The 20,048-nt window shown below is 34.9% G+C and overlaps 2 protein-coding genes and 1 long non-coding RNA gene across 3 annotated transcripts in view; 2 read left to right on the top strand and 1 right to left on the bottom strand.

Moving 5' to 3' along the window:
• Positions 1-525: 525 nt before the first annotated feature.
• LOC136815302 (ribosomal oxygenase 1-like) lies at positions 526-13,666 on the top strand. The gene is made up of 15 exons (XM_067071742.1): positions 526-679; positions 806-1,392; positions 1,715-1,814; positions 4,552-4,665; positions 4,921-5,027; positions 5,332-5,439; positions 8,060-8,094; positions 8,209-8,387; positions 8,513-8,617; positions 9,208-9,300; positions 10,080-10,128; positions 10,270-10,387; positions 11,357-11,456; positions 12,167-12,253; positions 13,262-13,666. The coding sequence occupies exons 1-15, from the start codon at positions 548-550 to the stop codon at positions 13,310-13,312; spliced, it is 1,965 nt and encodes a 654-aa protein (XP_066927843.1). The 5' UTR covers positions 526-547; the 3' UTR covers positions 13,313-13,666.
• Positions 13,667-16,929: 3,263 nt separating this feature from the next.
• On the top strand, positions 16,930-18,499 carry LOC136815303 (b(0,+)-type amino acid transporter 1-like). The gene has a single exon (XM_067071743.1). It carries the CDS (start codon positions 16,938-16,940, stop codon positions 18,492-18,494), a length of 1,557 nt encoding a protein of 518 aa, XP_066927844.1. The 5' UTR covers positions 16,930-16,937; the 3' UTR covers positions 18,495-18,499.
• Positions 18,500-19,942: 1,443 nt separating this feature from the next.
• Positions 19,943-20,048, bottom strand: part of LOC136815305 (uncharacterized) — a 35,515-nt gene continuing 35,409 nt past the window's right edge. The window contains exon 3 of the long non-coding RNA XR_010847704.1: positions 19,943-20,036. This is a non-coding gene — a long non-coding RNA (uncharacterized lncRNA). The remainder of the gene's footprint in view (positions 20,037-20,048) is intronic.

Here is a 20,048-nt window from a genome sequence, read left to right on the forward strand (position 1 = left end):
TTGATTGATAAACTTTGTTGAAGTATCAAATCAAACTTGTTATCAAAGAGATTTAACAGTAAATTAGGGTAGCCAATTAGCTACCCTGCTTTTTCGACCAACCCCAGAGGGTCTAAGTTCAAATAGTAGAAGAAACAAGCTCTGAAATTTTACCCCCTGGCTTTAATGAGGATTATCATTTAAAAAGTTTTTATTTGTTCACTCTGGTCTGCTTTTTAAACCAACCCAGTTGATCTGTAGAGTTGCAAATTGAAACCATTTTCTCATCATTAGTTGTTTTCTTTTGATAAATGGATACAGCTTCCACATCACACAATCACTGATATATTCTCGAGCTATTTTGACATTTTGGTCTATAGAATATAAATCAACAGCTGTGGTAAACCTGGGTTTTTTTAAAAATTATCTTTGTATAGCCACCACTAATTCCTCTCTAAGGGGGGCTTTAGCACCCTTGTGATTTTCAACATAAATAAGAAAAGAATACTGGTCTGTTAACTCTCATCTTTTGTTTATTTAATAAAGCAAAAATAAATTCAAAAGAAAAATGAGACGATCAGCATTCAGTGTTTTCAAGGAAGTTGCCAGTAAATCGCCAGCCAAATCAAGTGCTGAATCTACAGATGATGACCAACCTAAGCTTGTTTCAATGACCAGAACCTCTGATAGTGATTTAGCTGTAAGTTTCAACAACACAGTTCATATTACATTATTTAAGATACTGATCTAAAAAGATACAAAATTGACCTTGGCTGATAAATTTTATTTGTTCATGAAGAAAGCAATTTTTCCCTTCTATTTTTAGAATTATCCAGCAACCCCAAAGATTACAGAAAAGACTCAAAAGCAAAAATCAAAAAGTGAGCAACGCTTGAGCTCTATAAGAAAGTCCATTCGTAAAAAGACTAAACACAAGGACCAAACACCTCAGGAAAACAACAACACGATTTCATCAAGTAAAGGAAAAGAAAACAAACTGGATAAAGCTTTGAACCATATCGGTAAGAAGAATAATTGGACAGAAAGTTTGCAAAGTCTGAACAGTTCTCACCTTGAAGAAGAATTTCTACCAGGTATTGTCCAGCAAAAGAAACAACAGAAAAGGCTACACAGTGAACCCTCTGCTACTTCAATGTTTAACGGTAGTAGCGAAGAGAAAGTTCAGAATAAAAGCCGTAAAAGAGCGCATTCAACACCAAGTACAACCGATGATGCAGCCAAGAAACCACCCATCCCAACCAAAAAGTCCAAAACGAGATCAGTGTCTTCGGTTCTTGATGACTTGCCAAAGGAAGATGTCTTAGAAACTCCTGATGAACAGAAACCAGAGACAAGTGCAGATCATTTATTTGCATGGGTCATTGCTCCAGTGAAAACTGAACAATTTTTCAGGTATCTTCTTTTTGTCTTCTTTTCAGGTGAATATTTCCACAACTTCGAGAAGGAAACACTTTCATTTTTGAAAAACAAATACAACGCTAAGATTTACAGTGGAGGTGTTTCAATAATCCTTTAATCCTTTAAAATAATCAGAGAGGAGCTTCTATCAACCTCGTCTTCGTGTATCCCAGGCTTTATTTCTGTTTATTTACGTTACTGATTGACGCCAGAGAATACCCTGGTACTGGCTGATGCGAGTCCCCCTCTCGAACTTCTCAAAACAATAATACGCTTGTATGTCTAAAATTTTCCGACATTCCGATTCCCTTTTCAGTGATGTATGGCAAAGGAAACCTTTATTCATCAAGAGAAGACAATCGAATTATAATAAAGTGTGGTTCAGTACAAAAGAGTTTGATAATATCTTGAAAAAGGTAAATCTTTTGAAATAAGTTAGCTTGATGTACTGCCCTTCTTTTAATGGGAAAATTGTTGAATTTATCTAATTTTGTCAGTTTTTCATCTTTTCCAAAAAAGCCCCTGATTTTTGGCCTTAGCTTGAGAAGTCTTCTTCAGGCCAAAAGGAACAAACTTACAGCCTACAACTTAGCCGAAATCAGTTCGCAGAAATAAATTTTTCAAAATTCCCTTATAATTTACCATTAATACCTCCCAGGAGTAAGCTCAGTTGTTAAGGGAAACATAAATGTTACAAGAGATTTGAGATGATTAATTTTTCGTGATGCTTTGAATGTTGGCACGTTGTTATTAAATATTTCCCGTTTTCCAAAAGGGAAATATTTATTAAAACGGGCTTTCTCCATAATTTCCCGTGTCAAAACGCCTTCCGTACGCCCTGACTGACGCCCGTTTTTAATTTCACAGCGAAAAATGCACCCAGTGAAGTATAAGTAATGTATCATGATTCGAGTCGACTGATAAACTATATATATAATATATGTTACAAGTTCCTTACGGATTCTCAAGCCCGGTTATAATAAAACTATTACATGTTAGTAGCAGACCCGACTGGCAACTGTTATGTAGCAGGTTAAAACATGAGTTTTTGTGCTAGAAAGATGCAGTTTGTTTTCACCAAGTTAAATCTTTAAAATACATCAAACTGTGTGGGTTTCTTTACTTCCAAACAACCTACCAATAGTTTTGGAACACTCCATAATAAAGGAAGATGGCTGTTCTTGTGGATTGACTTTCTGGTTACCCCATATAAACACGATGTGACATGAAAGTGAAGAGACATGATTTGTTGGTTATTGTTTGATTTCTTGACTTGTATATCTCATGGCAAATGGGATAAAATGACTTTTCATGTATTGATTGGCTCTACATATGATACCTCTAACTTTGAACACCTCCAGAATGTTGAAAAAAGCATTTTATGAGATAAGTTTCGATTGTAATTTTCATGGAAATTTTTAAGCGACAGATTTGACTTGGCGTCAGTTTTGTTTGGTTGATAAATCTTTAGCTTCACTATGACCTTGGGATGATTTTCAATAAACTTTTGTTGTTATACACAGTCACTCTTACACATGATGACTCCAGCCATGATTGGTATCAGACAGTCAGAATGTTGGAAATAAAACATTTTACGAGAAATTGTTGATAGAAATTATATTGACTTATTTTTACCATTTTGGTGGTGTGGGTTTTGTTGGTTGATAATGTTTACACCGTGGGATCCTGTTACGGTATATTGATTGTTGTTTGTTGGAATACACCGTTAACAGTCTCGCCATCTCCACCGTAGAGGCGGTAGGCAAAAATGCTCACTTTAGTACTGTGGCTGGAAGGTTAGAGAAATGTAAACATTGCCATTTTTTTTCCTTCCTTTAAAGAGAATGTTTTAGATGTTTGAACATGATATTAATGACAATTTTATGTATCTCTCCTGAAAATTTCACAAAAATTCATCAAGAGGAAAAGAAGTTATGATTAAAAGGAGTTCTTTACCTACCATTTCTCTGCTGGGTTTTCTTATGAGAACTGGATGTTTACCTACCATTTTTTACGGGGGAGAGTGAAGTTTCTTGTGGTTGCCAAAATCTAAACAATAGAAAATTGTTCATACCCGTGCGCAACCGACACCTGTTAAACGGTGTATTGATTACAAAAAAAAAGAGAACCTTTTTTTGATAAATACTTTATTTTTTTCATGAACCGTGTGGATGGTTGACATCTTTCTCTAGTCTAGTCTTGTAAACCAATTTATAGCCCTGCAATACAACTGTCAATCGTTTTTGAGAAAACTGATTGGATAATTGATGTCACGTGGCCGTTTAATATTTCCCCATAGTGACCAGTTATGAAATTGACTTCTTTAGAATGTTAATTTTTACGATGTAGAACAATAGAACACTTGTTAATTACTTTTATTACTTTATTATTACTTTATTTTGCATGGCTATAAATGGATTATTAACCTCAGTAAGCCTGTCTCTCTGGAAAATATTGACCTCGGGCACACGTGCCCTCGGTCAATATTTCCTCAGAGAGACCGGCTTTTCGGTTAATAATCCATAAGCAGTGTCTGTTTTCAAATCTTGAATTCTCTATACCTACTGAATTTTTAAAATATGCATGATACAGTAATTATGCATGGCTGTATCATTGTTATGCTGGAGTACATAATTATTCAATATGGCTGCCTCTTTAAAAAAAGGTCTACTGTTTACAAGCTATTTAAATGCTTTAAAACTTTTAGCCACATTTATTTCTTTGTTTCATTTATTTCTTTGTTAAAGATAGATTTTTACTTTGTCGTAATGTAAATTTATTGTAAAGTTTTAGTTTTTGAGTTTAGTTCATCTGCAGTAGTATTTTTTCAGAAATCCTTAAATCTTGTGAATAAAGTAACATTTAACCAAACTTATTGCCCTCATTATATTCAAATTTGTATTTTTTTTAGGACTGATAAGTACATATTTTTAAACACCAAATCAAAGCAAACAACATGCCAGTTCTTTCTGGACAAATATATATGTATACTTTATTATGTGTGCTTTTTTATATATGTCAATAATGACCTTCATTTTTAAGGAAATATTTAGTCGCAATTTTGCGATTCTTGTTTAATATTACATCAATCTTCAGGTAGGTCCATTCAGCACGTAGCTTGTTATTTTTGATGTTATCTTTTCTAAAATCCAGCAAAATGTTCAATTCACGAAAAACTTGGATATAGCTGTATTTCGAAATGGCCAACGAGAAACATTGAATCCGGACGGAAGAGCGTTTGCACCGATGGTCTGGAGATTTTATAAGGTAATATTTCATTCGTCAAGAAAAGCTTTGAAACCTTCTAGACTTGTGAGAAATTGAAAACAAGAGATAAGTTTTTATTGTCTCTTTTTTTGGACAAGGCCTGGGCGCTTTAGGCTTCTGCTCATCCTCTAGCGAATAGAGTTTCTTATAGAGTTTCCATATAGGAAGTATATATGTAGAGGTCTGCGAATCAGACCAGGGCACTTGCGACTTCTTTCTTATTTTAGCGATATGTTTATGTTTATCTTATTTTAGGAAGGATGTTCTATACGTATGTTAAATCCTGCAACATTCTCGTCCAATGTTTGGCATCTGTGTTCAAAACTGCAAGAATATTTTGGATGTCTAGTTGGAGCTAACGTGTATGTATTTTCCAGAGATATTTTTCTTCACATCGTTAGAATCTCTATATAATTCATCTGCCAAAGGAAAGTTTTTATGATTTATAGTGCCAGTTTATTAATTGTCTATACCCTCTAAAGACAATTAATAAACTGGCAATTAATAAACTGGCACTATAAAATCATAAAAACTTTCCTTTGGCAGATGAATTGTATATAATTTGTATTCTAAATTCGAAATCTTGGCCTGTGGATAGCTCCTATGGTCAGAAGCAAAAGCTCAGTATTTATTTATATTCCTCTTCTTCTCATTCTTAACCCATAGGTATTTGACACCACCAGCATCACAAGGCTTCGCACCTCACTATGATGATATCGAAGCTTTCGTCGTTCAATTAGAAGGCAAAAAGCGATGGAGACTTTACTCTCCTAGGTAAGGGATATTTATGCTGTTAAAAAACCAAAATTTTGCATATTGTCTTGTTTATCGTCCTCAATCAACACAGTAAATAGTAAAAGATAAAAGAGGACGTCAGCTTCGGGATTTTTTTGATTTGATTGCAAAAAGAACGAATAAAACTTCTTCTTTTTTTTTTTGGCCGAGTTATTCATTAACTTTTAATTTCTATTGTTTCGACCAAGAAACTTTAATAAAACACTCTTTTATTTAAGTTTCTTGTTTTGACTCTACGGGGAAGAAACGGGGAGAAAATAAACGAAGGAGAGTAAATTTGTGACGTAAGCATTGTGTTTCTGTTTTCCCCTCACTCTTTCTTTCAATAATGAATTACATACGAGATTGAGGGAAAGAGAAAATATTTGGATCACAGAAATTTTAACTGATTTTGTTCGTTTGTTTTGTTTTGTGCGGTAAATTTTATCGATTCATGCCATTTTGTCTTGCATACGGATGCAGTAATGCATCAGGTAGAAATGTAAAAAATAAAGGTTTCTTCAAGATTCCTGATCCAAAGAGATATCACGAACAATGTGCACGTTGGCTACATAACATGGGGAATTCAAAGTATAATGCTAAAAATTTCGAAGCTAAAGTACATCATGTTGTATGCAGTGACCATTTTCACCCTGATTGTTTCAAGAGAGATCTAAAGAGAGAACTTTGCCCTGATTACAAGGATACAAGAGCAAAAAGAGAACTCGTAGACGGAGCAATACCGACTATATTCAAACACCGCACTTACGATCAGATTAACATGGATGGTACAAAAATCATGTCAAGACCGCCCAGTAAAAGAACTTTAAAAATGGAGAGAGCTAATGTAAGACATTCATAAATCCCTAAATTTAGTTTTTAAGGAGGATAACAAAACTTCTAGCTAGTGATATTTGTTCACTAAATAGCACAAACTCTTTAACTTCGAATCCTCTTCGTGTCCAATAAACTATAATTTCAATTTAAGATATAGTCTTTTAAACGATTTTTTAAGGTTGTCAAGAAGCTGCTTTTGCAAAATGAACCTCCTAAACCTGGCGGGGATACCCAACCGATCGACGATACAGATGAAACAAGTGGAACCATTGTTAATGAAAACGATTCCTCTGAGATTTTGGATGAAAACACAGGAATAAATATCGATATACGTGTATCAACCACCATCAAAAATAGTATACCGATAAAAAATGAACCAAGTACTGAACGAAAAACTGTAGAAAAGGAAGTCGTAACCACCCAAATTGCAACCCAAACATATGTTTTGAAAAGGAAAGAGAAGGGAGAAAATTTAAACCAGAAAGCTTATGAACTTGCCGAAAGACTAGTTGGTTCCAAAAACATTTCTTTGGCTGATTATCGATTATCAGCTAATGCCCTTTTAAAACCAGTGTAGTGACCACCAATGGGTTCTGGAAAGGTGTCTTTTATCTTCTTAACAGCGGATGGAACAACCACTCTTATTTAAGAAATATATCTACCTTTTTTGTAATTTTATTCAGCTTTTTGAAAATTTTCTTCTGTCTCCTCTTCACAATCAATGTTATTTCAAGAGCGCAAGGGCTCGAGATTAAATCTTTGAAGCCTTCATGTTCAGTGATGCATTTTATCCTTTGAAGTTTTTCCGCAGCTAATATACCACATACTTTTCTAATGTTAAGTCCTAACGTATTGTCCATTCCTATTCGACACTTGCACCATTCCAAATTTTCCAATCTACTGGATTCTAGATCATCATTGCTTCTGTCACTAGAAGAACTATCACTAGACAAAATCTTTTGAAATTCTTCCTTGGAATATTCCGGCTCGTCACCATATCATCCACCAATTTCTTCGTCAGATTCTATGTATGACGTGCTGGTTGACGAAGTATCACTTGATTCATCACGCATCTTTCTCGTACTTAGGCTACGTCATATCTTCCTCCGTTTCGAGCGTAAAACTCCTACTCTTCGAGTAAGAGTAACCTTAACTTTGCTCTGAGCCTTATTTTTACAGAGCATTTCAGCCTCAAAGTTCCTTATGGAGTTCCTTATTTACATACTAGTAGCTGCTAAATTTGGATTCGCAAAAATTAGATTCCTTAAAACTTTTTTCCTTATTCTCAGCCTGGGCAGTTCCTTAACAATTCCTTATTTTTTGGACCATTTTCAGCCTCGAGTTCCTTATAAACGTGTTCCTTAAAAAAACGTGCATTGTGTAGTACTGCGTTCTTTTTCGATTCCAATGTTTGTAATATTTGTGAAAAAAACTGTCTCTCTTTTTACCGAAAATGTTACCACATTTGTTATGTCACATATTTAGAAAGATGGAAAATATTTTCAAATGTCTATTATTGCGCATTGAGAAAAAAACTTCCAAAACATATACCATAAATTTTTAAAAATTGAAATAAAATATATGGTACAAATTTGGGCTGACGTCCTCTTTAATAGCACTTGTGGAAAACCGACACATTTTTCATCATTAGTTTCACAAGAATCTTAAATTGCACTGAAAGAGACTGAGTCAATTTTAAATGAAAAAGAAATTCCCAAATGAGTTGCTTTCTCTAGATTTCATTATTACGTTTTCAACATCGGTGATCTTTTTCTACTTTTAGGGATATCAACGAAACATTGGCAAGACATTCAAGTCGTAAGTATTGACTTCCATTTTTGTAAATAATCATTTTCCCGACATATGTAGAGATCTGTGCGTGTATAGGGGTTTCAAAAGAACTTCTTTTATTGTAGTGCTGTCTTCTTTTAGAAAATCTCTCTCCAGACGAGCTTGGAGAACCGATCTTGGACAGAGTTTTGGAAGCAGGAGACAGTCTATATTTTCCACGTGGGATGATCCATCAAGCCATCACACAAGATGATTCACATTCTTTACATTTGACATTGTCTGTTCATCAGAAATGCTGTTGGAGTGATTACATGGAAAAAGTATGATTTTCTCTAGTGTCACTTCATATTACAGTACAATCTTTTTATCTGGACCCTATACCTTGAAATGATCTTGGTCCGTAGGGTAATTTTTAAAGTCTTATTTCATTTCATTTTCATTTTAGTTAGTTCCATTGGCACTTCAAGCTGCTATAGAGGAAGATATCGATTTCCGAAAAGCTTTACCGATCGGATTTCAAAACCATATCGGAATGGCTAATTCAGAAAAGGTAATAGGTGTTTCTTCAGTCTACACAATAGACAGCTCCAGGCTTTTAGGCCTTACTCTTGGTCTATAGGCACTGCTATATGCGGCCACTAGTAACCCCCACCGGAAATTGCTTTACTAATAGGTTTAAACATATTAGACAACTTTCACAAAAGATGTTTATTAAAACACAGATGATTGGCTTAGGCTTCGAGACTCTCTATTGATTCATTAAAACCTCAGTGCGCATGCGATTTATCCGGAGAATTTCAATATTCAAAACGAGAGCAGTGCTCATATCCCGAAGCGTAGGATTTTTACGCTCGAAACGAAGGAAGGTATATTAAGTAGCCTAGTGCTTCTAACGTTGACTGTATTCATAAAAGCAACACTTAAAAAAGATCAAGGGATGCAATCACCTTGGTAATGGTTTCAAAACGAGATAGTCGTTGCAATCAGAATAATTTATGAAAATGCCTGTTATGCGTAAAAATGAAAGGATTCGAGTTGACATCCATTTAGTAGAATTCCCTCACCTATACCAGTATAACAACTCCTTAGGATTCACCTTCCTACCTACCGTTTACTTTCTCTTCTATTTCATAATCCTAGAAAAGTGAGGAACGTAAAAGTTTCATGAAAACAGCTGAGCAGTTGATGAAGAAATTGGTTTCGTTTGTTTCCATCGATGAAGCTGGTGACGAGGTTAGTATGTTCATTTGAATCGGATCTTTTTAAAGGATTCTCTCTTAACGTAAATATGTAAGTCTGCGACTGCAGTCGGAGGCGACCTGAAGGCTCCTCTTTTGATAGCTATCTACCCGAAGTTAGGGGAGGGCGCCACTCTTTTTCCCTAGATTGCTCCACTTACCCTTGATCATTCTCTTGGTATGACCCGGCTAGGGGTTGAACCCGCAACCAATGCAAGGTCTTAACCATAAATATGGCCGTAAATTTAGTTGAACGGGTTGAATTTTCCTAAAATCTGATTTGGTACATTATTTCCTTTCTTCTGCTTAATTAACTTTTGATGTTTGAGATGTGAAAATAGACTTTATCCAGCTTTATCGTGTATTTTAATCGTAAAAATTTTAGCGAGACTAATTTTAGCGAATTTTCCTTATTTTCGCTAAAATAAATCTCGCTAAAACACGCCGAATCGACAGAACGCTAAAATTTATCCACGCGAAATTTCTGGTTATATTGCCTTGATTCATTTTTATCAATGAGAAGGGTTTCAGTGCAAAGAAATGCTAGAAAACGAATTCAGTCAATAAAATGTAATACGAGTATTCGCTAAAATTTATCCACGCGAAATTTTTTGAAATCGTGATTCGCTAAAATAAATCCAAAAAAAATCGAGATTTTTCTGGCTCGCTAATATACGCTAAAATTAGTCTCGCTAAAATTTCTACGATTAAAGTAACTCGGATGCAATTACTTACTATTTGACAAACGAGATTAATTCTCCCTTTGTTTTTTAGCTTGCATTGGATCAAATGGAAGAATATCTACCTCCATCTCTCAGTGAAGGTATGGACAAGAGTTTGTTTTTCATACCAATAGAAAGAAGTTGATTCATTCTCAACCCGGCCCAATCATATCTAACCACGTTTCTCATATACTATGTTGTTTCTATTAAATAAGTTCACTTTTTTGCCTGTTTATTTTTAGACGAAAAACAGCGATCCGTTTCGGGAACTGGTGCATTTTGGGACAATAATGACATTAAAATGAAATCGAAAATTACATTGAAGTCCAGAGTTCGTTTATTGCGACCTGGTATTGTAAGGTCAGCATCCCCTTCCATTGTTCATTGCATTGTTGACTACGCTTCAAAATGAATGGCTGATTGGTCTAATCATAGTATAAGAAAGCCGCGGCTGGAATATGTACCGTATTGTCTTTTTCCGTATTGTCTTTTGCCTGTCTCCGAGCTTTATAAGAACATTAAGATGCTCAGTTTATTATTGGTAGAAAGTTTTTGAATTTTTCCTCTTATTTCCCTTCACAAAAAGTTTTTTAAATGCTAAATATCCTTGAATCTGTACTCAATAGAACACTTGAATTAATTTGGACATATTTTAGGGGTATTTTGTGGAAAAAATAGTTTTTCGCCAAAATTGAAATTATAAGAACCATATTCAAGATGACAACTTTCTTGTCAGTTTGAATGATAAATTATGAAGGTGCTGGCTTGAAACTTTCACAGTATTATCTAGATGTACTTTTTCATTGATTTCTAAAAAGATTTCACTGAAATATTGCGAAGGCATTCGAGGCACTTTGTTTATTTTTGAGTTCTTTCAGCCCAGCCATTGTGTGCTTGTTTAGATTTCTTATTGTTGATCTTTCCTTTACAATGATTTTATAATGCAAGTGTATTATCAAGGGTATATCATTAATGTCTAAAACACACTGAGAAGTAAGTTTTAACGACAAACCAGTAAAATTTACCATTAAAGATACTACATTACTGATCTCTTGATCAAAAAATAGTCATCAAATACGACAGAGATAGAACAACAGAAGTTCAGATGTTATCATTCCAGCCGCGGCTTTCTTATACTATGGTCTAATTTTATCTATTAGTATGATTTTAACTATAGTGGAATCTTTATTCTACATTCCTATCGAAAGGGAACTGAAATCTTTGCCTGGATACAGTAGCTTCAAGATAAAAAAGAGAAAATTAAAAGATTTGGTTTTTGGGTAAAACTTATGCATCCTTAGTACTTATTGTAGTTTTTCTCAATTACAGACTGATACCAGAGGATGAAAACCTACAGATTCACCATACAGTGGGTAATAGTCGACAATACAAAGAACTTCCATTGAGTGCCACTCAAGTACCATTACAGGTAACTTCTTCTTCATTGTTCTTTGGGTTTAGTAAGAACTACCTTAGGGGAAGAAGTTTTGGCGGGAATTTAATTTGGTGGATGGCTTGAAAAATTAGATTTGGCGGATGAAGGACATTTTTCTTACAAAAAAACGCAATTAAATTAGAAAAAAAAACCTGTTTTAAAAGCCTGAAATGGAATAGCACACATTTGGGTGAATAAATACAGTAATTTAAATTTGACTGGAAATTAATTTGGCGGATTTTGATCAAATCCACCAAAGCCGCCGAATTTACTTTCCAACAAAATTTCTTCCCAAGGTAAACACAAGTAAACCAAACTGAACGATTGTTTCAAATAAAATAGTCCAGAGTAACTTTTTTTTCCATCTAAAAAAGAAAGGCTTATTTTTTTTAAACTCTTCTTCGGAGACCTCAGCTCTTTAACAAAATGAAGGTCAAGAGCTTTACTTTTTTCAATTTTCACTGTCCTGAAGTTATTATTACCGAGTTTTTGTATTGGAGGATATCGAGGGTGACGGTAAGTGAAATCGATACAAAATAGAGTCGATAGTTCATGTACAGCTCACCTAAAAAGACGACGGTATTTTGGTATTTTTACCGTCGTCGAGCAAAGTTTGCGTTATATTGTCCCCTCGATTTATCTCGAATCCTTAAACTTGCTATTGAAGAGGGTCCTGACGATCTTTTCATTTTTGTTTCCTTTAGTACGCTGATATCGTAGAATACTTCTTGTTGAGTTATCCTGAATATGTTCATGTTAAAGATGCACCAATTGATGACGACGAAATCAAGGTTCCATTGACAATTTTTTGGACCTACCTCCGGGTACCCCGGTGGAGGTTCTATAAATTAACCCATGTCCGTCCGTTCGTTCGTTCGTTCGTTCGTCCGTCCGTCCGTCCGTCTGTTACCAGCTTTTCTCAGGATTGGCTCATTAGTTTTTTCTGATTTTTTGCACAATGATGCAAAATGGCAATGCCCAGAACGTGACGGAGCCCGATTTTTGAGAAAAAATTTATTTGGGCAAATTTGGGCCAAAAACTACCTAAAAATAGGGTTTTTTCGACTTTGTGCAAAATCCTGTCATTACTTTTTTCTGATTTTTTGTACAAAGATGGAGGGCAAGATTCTCTAAAGAATGGCTGAAGTGGTTTTTCCCGGAAAATTCTTATTCGCCTTAAAAAACGGATTTTCGTATTTTGGGGAAATTCCCTTTAACCAAATAAGAAAATATAGCTTTTCTCAATATTGACTCATAATTTTCTTCTGATTTTTTGCACAATGATGCAAAATGACAATGCCCAAAATGTGACGGAGCTAGATTTTTAAGGAAAATATATTTGGGCAAATTTGTGCCAAAAACAGCTTAAAAGGTATTTTGGACCTGAATGGTTTAAGTGATTTTCGTATTTGGGGAAATTCCTTTTTACCATTTTACATTATTCAACACACAAGCTTTATTTTCCATTCTGAATTTTTGTACAATTATTGTCACTTTTTTCTTATTTTCATCTGATGTTAATCATTAGGTAGGTCCATTCAGCATGTTGCTTGTTTATCCTTATGTTTTAATCGTTGATCATATGCATTTATTGCTGAAGTGAAAGCCCGGTTGACAGCTTCCACCCTGAAGTTAACACGTTCACCATAGATACCTTCTCAAAAATTGTAAGAATTGACTCCTTTGAAATTTCATTGAAAGTTTAACTTTCAGAGTGGCTCATATGGTCTTCCCAACCCTGAACCCAAAGTCTCATGATAAAAACCAAATCTTTTGATGTAATTTCTTTTTCGTTACAGCTTGAACTGGCAGAAAAGCTCTACGATCTTGGCTTACTGATGACAGAATAGTGGAGTTGATTAATCCAAAGGTTTTATACGCAAGGTTTTTATGCATTTTTTATTATTTTTTGGAACTTTTTACTATAAATAAATATCATATGCATTTCAGTTGCGATAGAAATAGAAATGCTCATTCGCTTAGCACTCGATCGGTCGGCTCTTGTGCAAATCAAGTTATGGTGGTAGATAAATCGTGACGTTGTACTTTGTCATTCATCGTTATCCCATTTATCAAATAGACTCTGGCTATTTTGATGCACATTTTTATACAAAACTAAATTTTAGAAGGATAATAGAGGTAAATGTTGTATGAATTATATTTTAATAAACAAACGAGAATATATTTATAACATATCATACTTAAATACAAACAACCTCATGTAACCTATCCCCCTGCTGTTACGATAAGCCTGATAGACAATACAGCAACTTTTCAATCATTTTAGAACGAACTAACTAACTGTTCATATGTCTATGAACACGCTTAATCTCTTTTCCATATCTGGATAAACTGACTTGAAAAAGAACCTATTTATTTCGCCTTAGCAATCGCCACTTCAAATCACAGCGGTGGTGTTTTAGTTTTCTAATCACTATTCATTTCATAAAATAAAAGTCTATATATTTTTTTAAGACACGTCTTTCTTTTCTCATTCCTTATGCAGAAATCAGTCCTAGTTTCTCCATTTTATTTATTTTCATGACCTTAGTTTGCACTGGTGTTATCAAAGTTCTATGAGCAAAGTTTTCAAGCAAAACAATAACATGAGATTGATTTTAACGAGATGAGATTGTTTTGTTTTTATTTTAGATTTTAGATTCTTGACCTGAATTTAAGGAAGATATTCATCGGGCAAGATTATTGCTAAGCTATAATGACAAATGCTTGTACATTCATGAAATCTGGTGTAAGAAAAACATCATCAGACAAGTAAAATCAAACAAATTGCTTACAACGACACGACATTTTCAGTTGAGGGTATCTTTCCAAAGTTTCGCCGAGAAGAGCTGAGAAGTATATTAGACGTCAGTCTTGTAGCTCCACTGTGATATGGAAATATTTTGGGGGCACGTTGTGGCACGATGGCTTTTCTGAGCTTGAAGTTTGAAAATTTCCGGTGTTAATGTTCAATTTCTTCTTATACATAGAATGTTTTTGCATCTTTCTCCCAACTTAAAACGTCATAACATATCATTATTAATTAACTAGCTGAGTTTGATTCTTGGAGGAATACTTAAAGTCTTACTTCGGAATTAGATAAGTGCGTTTTGATGAGAAATGCAATTAAAATGCTACGAAAAATCATTTAATGGTTGAAGCAGATTGAACAATAAAGTCATTGCTGCGGACAAGGCTTGTACATGAGAAATTCGCAAAAATCAGTCAGTTGTTATTCCAGTGTCATGATAACTCCATGATAAGAGCATGTGTCGTGGAATGTTTATTACGAAAGCCAAATTGGATTTTGAAAATGATTTTGTTTTTGTCGAGGAAATTAATGAAGTCTAGATTTGATCTATTTTTTCAAAAATTTTATCAATGTTTGAAAGGAGTGCTATTGGTCGATAGTTCTTTGAGTCATTATGGCAAACCTTTGTTTTTCGTGTAAACTGGAATCACTTTAGCTATCTTAAAGGGACATTAAAGTAGTAAAATGTAAACATTGCGCGAACCACGTGTCATTAAAGAGAACAACTAAAATCACATGTCCAAAACAAACTTGTAAAACAATTGAAAAATCAAAATTAGCCATATTTTTTATTTTGACATGTGACAATTGTTTCGATTTTGTATCCGCTGCATACAGTTTGTTTACAAATTTCGCAAGTACTGTTATGTCCCTTTAAGTAGGGGGGTCCAAAATTACACTTTTTGAGTTTAACCATCTTTTTTAAATTAATTTTTCATGCTGATTCCGAATTTCAAATCCGTTTTTCCATATCTCTTACCCCTGAGCGGCTACCGAAGACCCTTTTTTCGGAAAACCGCCCAAATCCGCTAAAAGTCAATTTTTTTGAAATTTTCCATTTTAAATTGCTTTCTAGTGATGTGATGTGAACTTTTTTGAATCAGTTTTTCATGCTGACTCTGAATCTGAAATTCATTTTGTCATAGCTCTCATCCTTGGCCTGGTATAGGAGGCTGTTTTTTTACTAAAATCTTCGAATCCAAGGAAAATTGATAATTTGAAAATGTTTGAATTTGAATGAACTTTGAATGAAAAATTTAATGATAGCAACTAGTTTTAGATCAGATTTTCATGCTGATCCTGAATTTCAAATCAGTTTTTGCATATCTATTGTAATACCCACGAAACAATCCCACAATGGATCGCTGTTTTAGAAAAATCAAGAACTCCGATAAAGTCTATCGGTTGAATTTCTTTATAGATTAAGGAATTTATTGGAGAGTCTTTCAGTGTTTCAGCAAAGCTGTTCTCATTCACTTTGTTTTTCATATTTGGGCAAATTTTTTCCAGCGTTGGTCGAAAATGTTTATTTCCCATTTAGCTCCTCACTTGTGGATTTCGGATCTGAGGTGATGGATCGACATTCAAGAAAATAGTTAGTTGATTTGTGGCATCTTTTGCTTTTTATTAATTTATTGGTGCCTTTGCAAATGTACTTACGAAACAAAACACCCACTAAAACGACCACAACGAAATTGAGATAAAACAGAACTAAAAACGAATTTGACATATGTTATCTACCACACCTAATGGCCAAGTCCAGTATCCATAGAAGCAAGAAGTATATTTAAAGGTTTTGTTTTTAAATAAGAGTGATATCGTTTGCTTCGAGGTTACCGTCAACTGCTCTAACTTGGGACGATTGGTCGAAACATGGGACTGTTGATATCTGGCCTGTTTTTCACTTACTGTTAAATCTCTTTGACAACAAATTTGTTTTGATAACTCCGCCAAGTTTATCAATCATACTTTCTGTCATAACATGTCACGATAACTTTCACTGATAGCGTGCCTTTTCTAACTTTTTTGTTGTCATTCAAAATGACCGGACGCCGATTGGAGAATTAGGGAACGCCCGCCGTCTAACCACCTATCGCCCGATGGGATAAACAAATAACGAGGGTGTAACTTGCCGCGCAAGTGACGTCAAACGCTCCATCGTTTTGCCACCAAGTTCCAGACACTCGCGTGTATTCCGCTACGGATTTTTTTTCATATTTCGATTTAAAAGCCTACTTGGTGCGAAATAGAAATCGTGTTTTTGGTCAATGGTCATGCAAAATTAGTTCAAATAGGCAGACCTCTGTCCTGATATGAAATATGTATCTGATATGAAACAGGAACACTTATGTAAAAATCAAACCTTTAAATAAGGAATAACTAAATGTTGTCATTTTAAGCATAGATTAATTTAAGAATATAAACAACTGATGGTACTACATAACTAATCTCAATTTACTCTTAGAGGTTCCAAATAAACGGGTGGGGGAGGGCTGGAAAATTTTCGAGATTTTAATAAACGGGGGGAGCTAATTGTCGGGGGTTTGGAAATTTTACTTCTGAAAACCCAAAATTAAGGTAAATATAGGCTAAAATCAGGCTATTAAGTGCACTCCATATATGTAATAAATTTATATTATGTTTTGTTTTAGTTAATAAATAACATGGGTTCAGTAGCAGAGACAACGTTTTTGTCTCCTGTTGATGGAATCAACACGAAAACGACGCTAGAATCTCCGTCATTGGCAATCGCCAATAAGTCTCTTTCATCTCAAAAGGATCAAGCTCCGGAAGAAAACACTTTGAGACGTGAGATGAAATTCCGCCATGCGTTTTCATTCGTTGTTGGTTGTATGGTTGGGGCGGGTATCTTCGTAACGCCTTCACTAATCGCCCAGAGAACGCCAAACCTGTTTGTTTCTCTACTCGCTTGGATCGTAGCTGGTCTAGTGGCGTTGATTGGAGCACTTTGCTATTGTGAAATGGCTTCTATAGTTAAGAAGACAGGCTCTTCTTATGTCTTTATATTGGATTGTTACGGACCAGCAGCTGGATTTTTAGTCAACTGGGCTAACGTGTTTCTATTCGCACCATGCGACGCTTGTATCCTGCTCCTGACTATCGGTCTGTACGCATGCGCACCTTTCTATGAAGATCACACGTCACCAGAATATCAATGGATGTCGAAGTTAGTCGGGATTGTTATTATGCTTTGTATATCAGTCATTCACTGTCTGGGAGCAAAGAAATCTGGCATTTTCCAAATGGTTTTTATGGCTATACAAATGCTTGTCTTTGCAACGATTGTTGGCTTAGGTATCTATTCATTATCAGCCAGGAACACTTACCACCATTTTGAAACGAATATCGTTTTCAACAACACATTGAATGGATTAAGTGACGAGTTTCCGTCATTTGGGATTGCTTTATTCAACGCGCTGTATTGTTTTGATGGTTACGTCACTATAGCGTTTATAGTGGAAGAAGTAATCAACCCTTCGAAAGCTGTGCCTTTACTCTCCTTCACTTCAATACCATTCGTAACCTTCCTTTACATTTTGATCAATCTGGCTTGCGCTGCTGTATTGACACATAAAGAGATTGCTACTTCCAATGTTTTTCTCTCAGATGTTGCTTTCAAGATCGGTGGAGAGTCATTATCATATGTGGTGCCTTTTGCTGTTTCTATATGTGTCGTACCGGCTCTTTCCGCTGTCTTTTATAACCTTCCGCGCCTCATGATGTCCGCAGCACGGGAGGGACAATTTCCGCGGTTTTTTGCACTTATTCACAGAGAGCGACGGACACCCATACCGTCCGTAATCTTTCTAGCAATCGTCTCTACTGTACTCACACTCCTAAATCTTGAATTACAAAGCATGTTACAAATTTGTAATATTGTGATTTGGTTTGAATACGCTTTTGCTGTCTCCACCATATTGGTCAACCGGTGGCGTAAACCAAACATGAAACGAGCTTACAAAACATGGCTGATTACTCCTATAATAATGATCGTTATCCCCTTAATACTTTTAATCTTGGCTATTATGGAAAAGTCGTTCATTACCATATTAATTTTAGTGTTGATGATGCTTGGTTTACCCGTTTACTTTGTTTGTTTGAAGAAACGATGGATTTCCAGTAGACTTAATCAATTTGTATATAGAATTTTGGTTAATAACACTAATTTAGTCGAATGTAAAATTAATTGTGAAGATTGATTTTTTTCGTGGGATTACAGTAGTACATTTTCTTCAAAATTGTGCTATATTACATTATAATAGTAGGAATTTAGTAGATAATTTTTAATTTCTTAAAGAGGTATCATGTTTCGTAGGAAAAACTAAAATATTATTCTCAACCGTTTTGAATACCTGTCCAAGTTTCGGAATGAACCCGGACTTTCGGGAAAACTCGCGAAACTCGCAAAATATCCACTTAGTAGATCGAGGTCTAATTACTCTCGGGTACCTAATACCCGGGGGTTGGAAAAATCTAAAAACTTAATAAGGGGGAGGTGTGGAATAATAATGTCCTGGGTGAAAATTTTTTGAAAAATTAATCAGCGGGGGTGGGGCAGATATTAGGTACCCGAGAGTAAATGGGAGAGGGGGGTCTAAAAAATTTTTTGGCATTTTTTCTCCAAGAAGAGAAGAAAATGTTTGTTTTCGTGAAAATGAACGCGAAAACAATAAGGTAACACCCCTAGCAGAATTATTTGTTGACATTTTAATATAAAATTTTAGAACGTCATTACTAAAGAAAATCTTCTAAAATTATTAATCCAGTCAAAAAATACAGCTTAAAACCTTTGGTATGATTGACTTGAAAAAGGGTTGTCTTTTATGTTTCTGGTTTTGAAAAACACCAAAGTTTTGGCTATATCTAGATATATAAACCGCCAAATCCGCAAAATTTAAAAATTAATACACTTTAGGTATTCAATCGAAAGATCTTTTGATCTTTTGCGGATTTGGCGGTTTTTGGTAAAATCCGTCAAATTAAATTTTCAACATTGACCGTCCGCCAAATTATTATATTCTCACCAAATGAAACAAAGTATTTAGAAAAGAAATGCTATCTAAAATCAGCATATTTAAGTAAAAACTGTTAAAGTACCAAGAATTTTTTTATTTACAAGTCCCCAAAATTTTCCCACCCGCCGAATTAAATCCCCGCCATAGGTTTTAAATTCCGCCGTCCGCCGGTAATTTTACGGTGGATTTCAATTCATAGCATTAAATCTCATTAAACGAAAGTTAAACGAAAGGTCAAACTCTTTCTCGAATCCTCAATCTCCAGGGTACCCATATTACAAATGTTCACTTTTTTGAGGACCTCTTGAAATCTTTTAGTATTTTTCATCAGCGCAATTTGGTTCAACAGGTGGGTCGGGTATGAAGTCGTATCGATCGATCGTATTAAGGCTGTATTATGAATGTTTTGTTCATGACACTGTAGGGAAAGATATGAATTAACAATTATAATCTGTATAAATGATGGTAATTTTCACGGTGAAGAATGAGCTTTACTGGTTTAATCGTCAGTAAACAAAAATTCTTATTTCTGGAAAAAGTTTTGGCCTTCAAACTTTCGCGAGGTCAAAATTTCGTGACTTTTGCAACATAACAAAATTGTTCAAACACACACCTGTTGGACGTTTTTATTGACTCTTGTTGACTTGAGAAAAACAGACTTAGAAACAGATTCTTGCTTGAGCATGTTTATTTGTTCAAAGTATCATATGATATCCACAAAGAAATCTGCAACGAAAA

Source organism: Clytia hemisphaerica, unplaced genomic scaffold, assembly GCF_902728285.1.
Source record: "Clytia hemisphaerica strain Z4C2 unplaced genomic scaffold, Clytia hemisphaerica genome assembly, whole genome shotgun sequence".
NCBI classification, from domain to species: domain Eukaryota; kingdom Metazoa; phylum Cnidaria; class Hydrozoa; order Leptothecata; family Clytiidae; genus Clytia; species Clytia hemisphaerica.

Bases quoted from the DNA above. Each gene is read 5' to 3' on its own strand.
- LOC136815302 (XM_067071742.1), top strand. From the start codon at position 548: ATGAGACGATCAGCATTCAGTGTTTTCAAGGAAGTTGCCAGTAAATCG. The intron at 8,388-8,512 runs GTATGATTTTCT...TTTTCATTTTAG, and splicing joins GGAGTGATTACATGGAAAAA to TTAGTTCCATTGGCACTTCA. The intron at 8,618-9,207 runs GTAATAGGTGTT...TCATAATCCTAG, and splicing joins GAATGGCTAATTCAGAAAAG to AAAAGTGAGGAACGTAAAAG.
- LOC136815303 (XM_067071743.1), top strand. From the start codon at position 16,938: ATGGGTTCAGTAGCAGAGACAACGTTTTTGTCTCCTGTTGATGGAATC.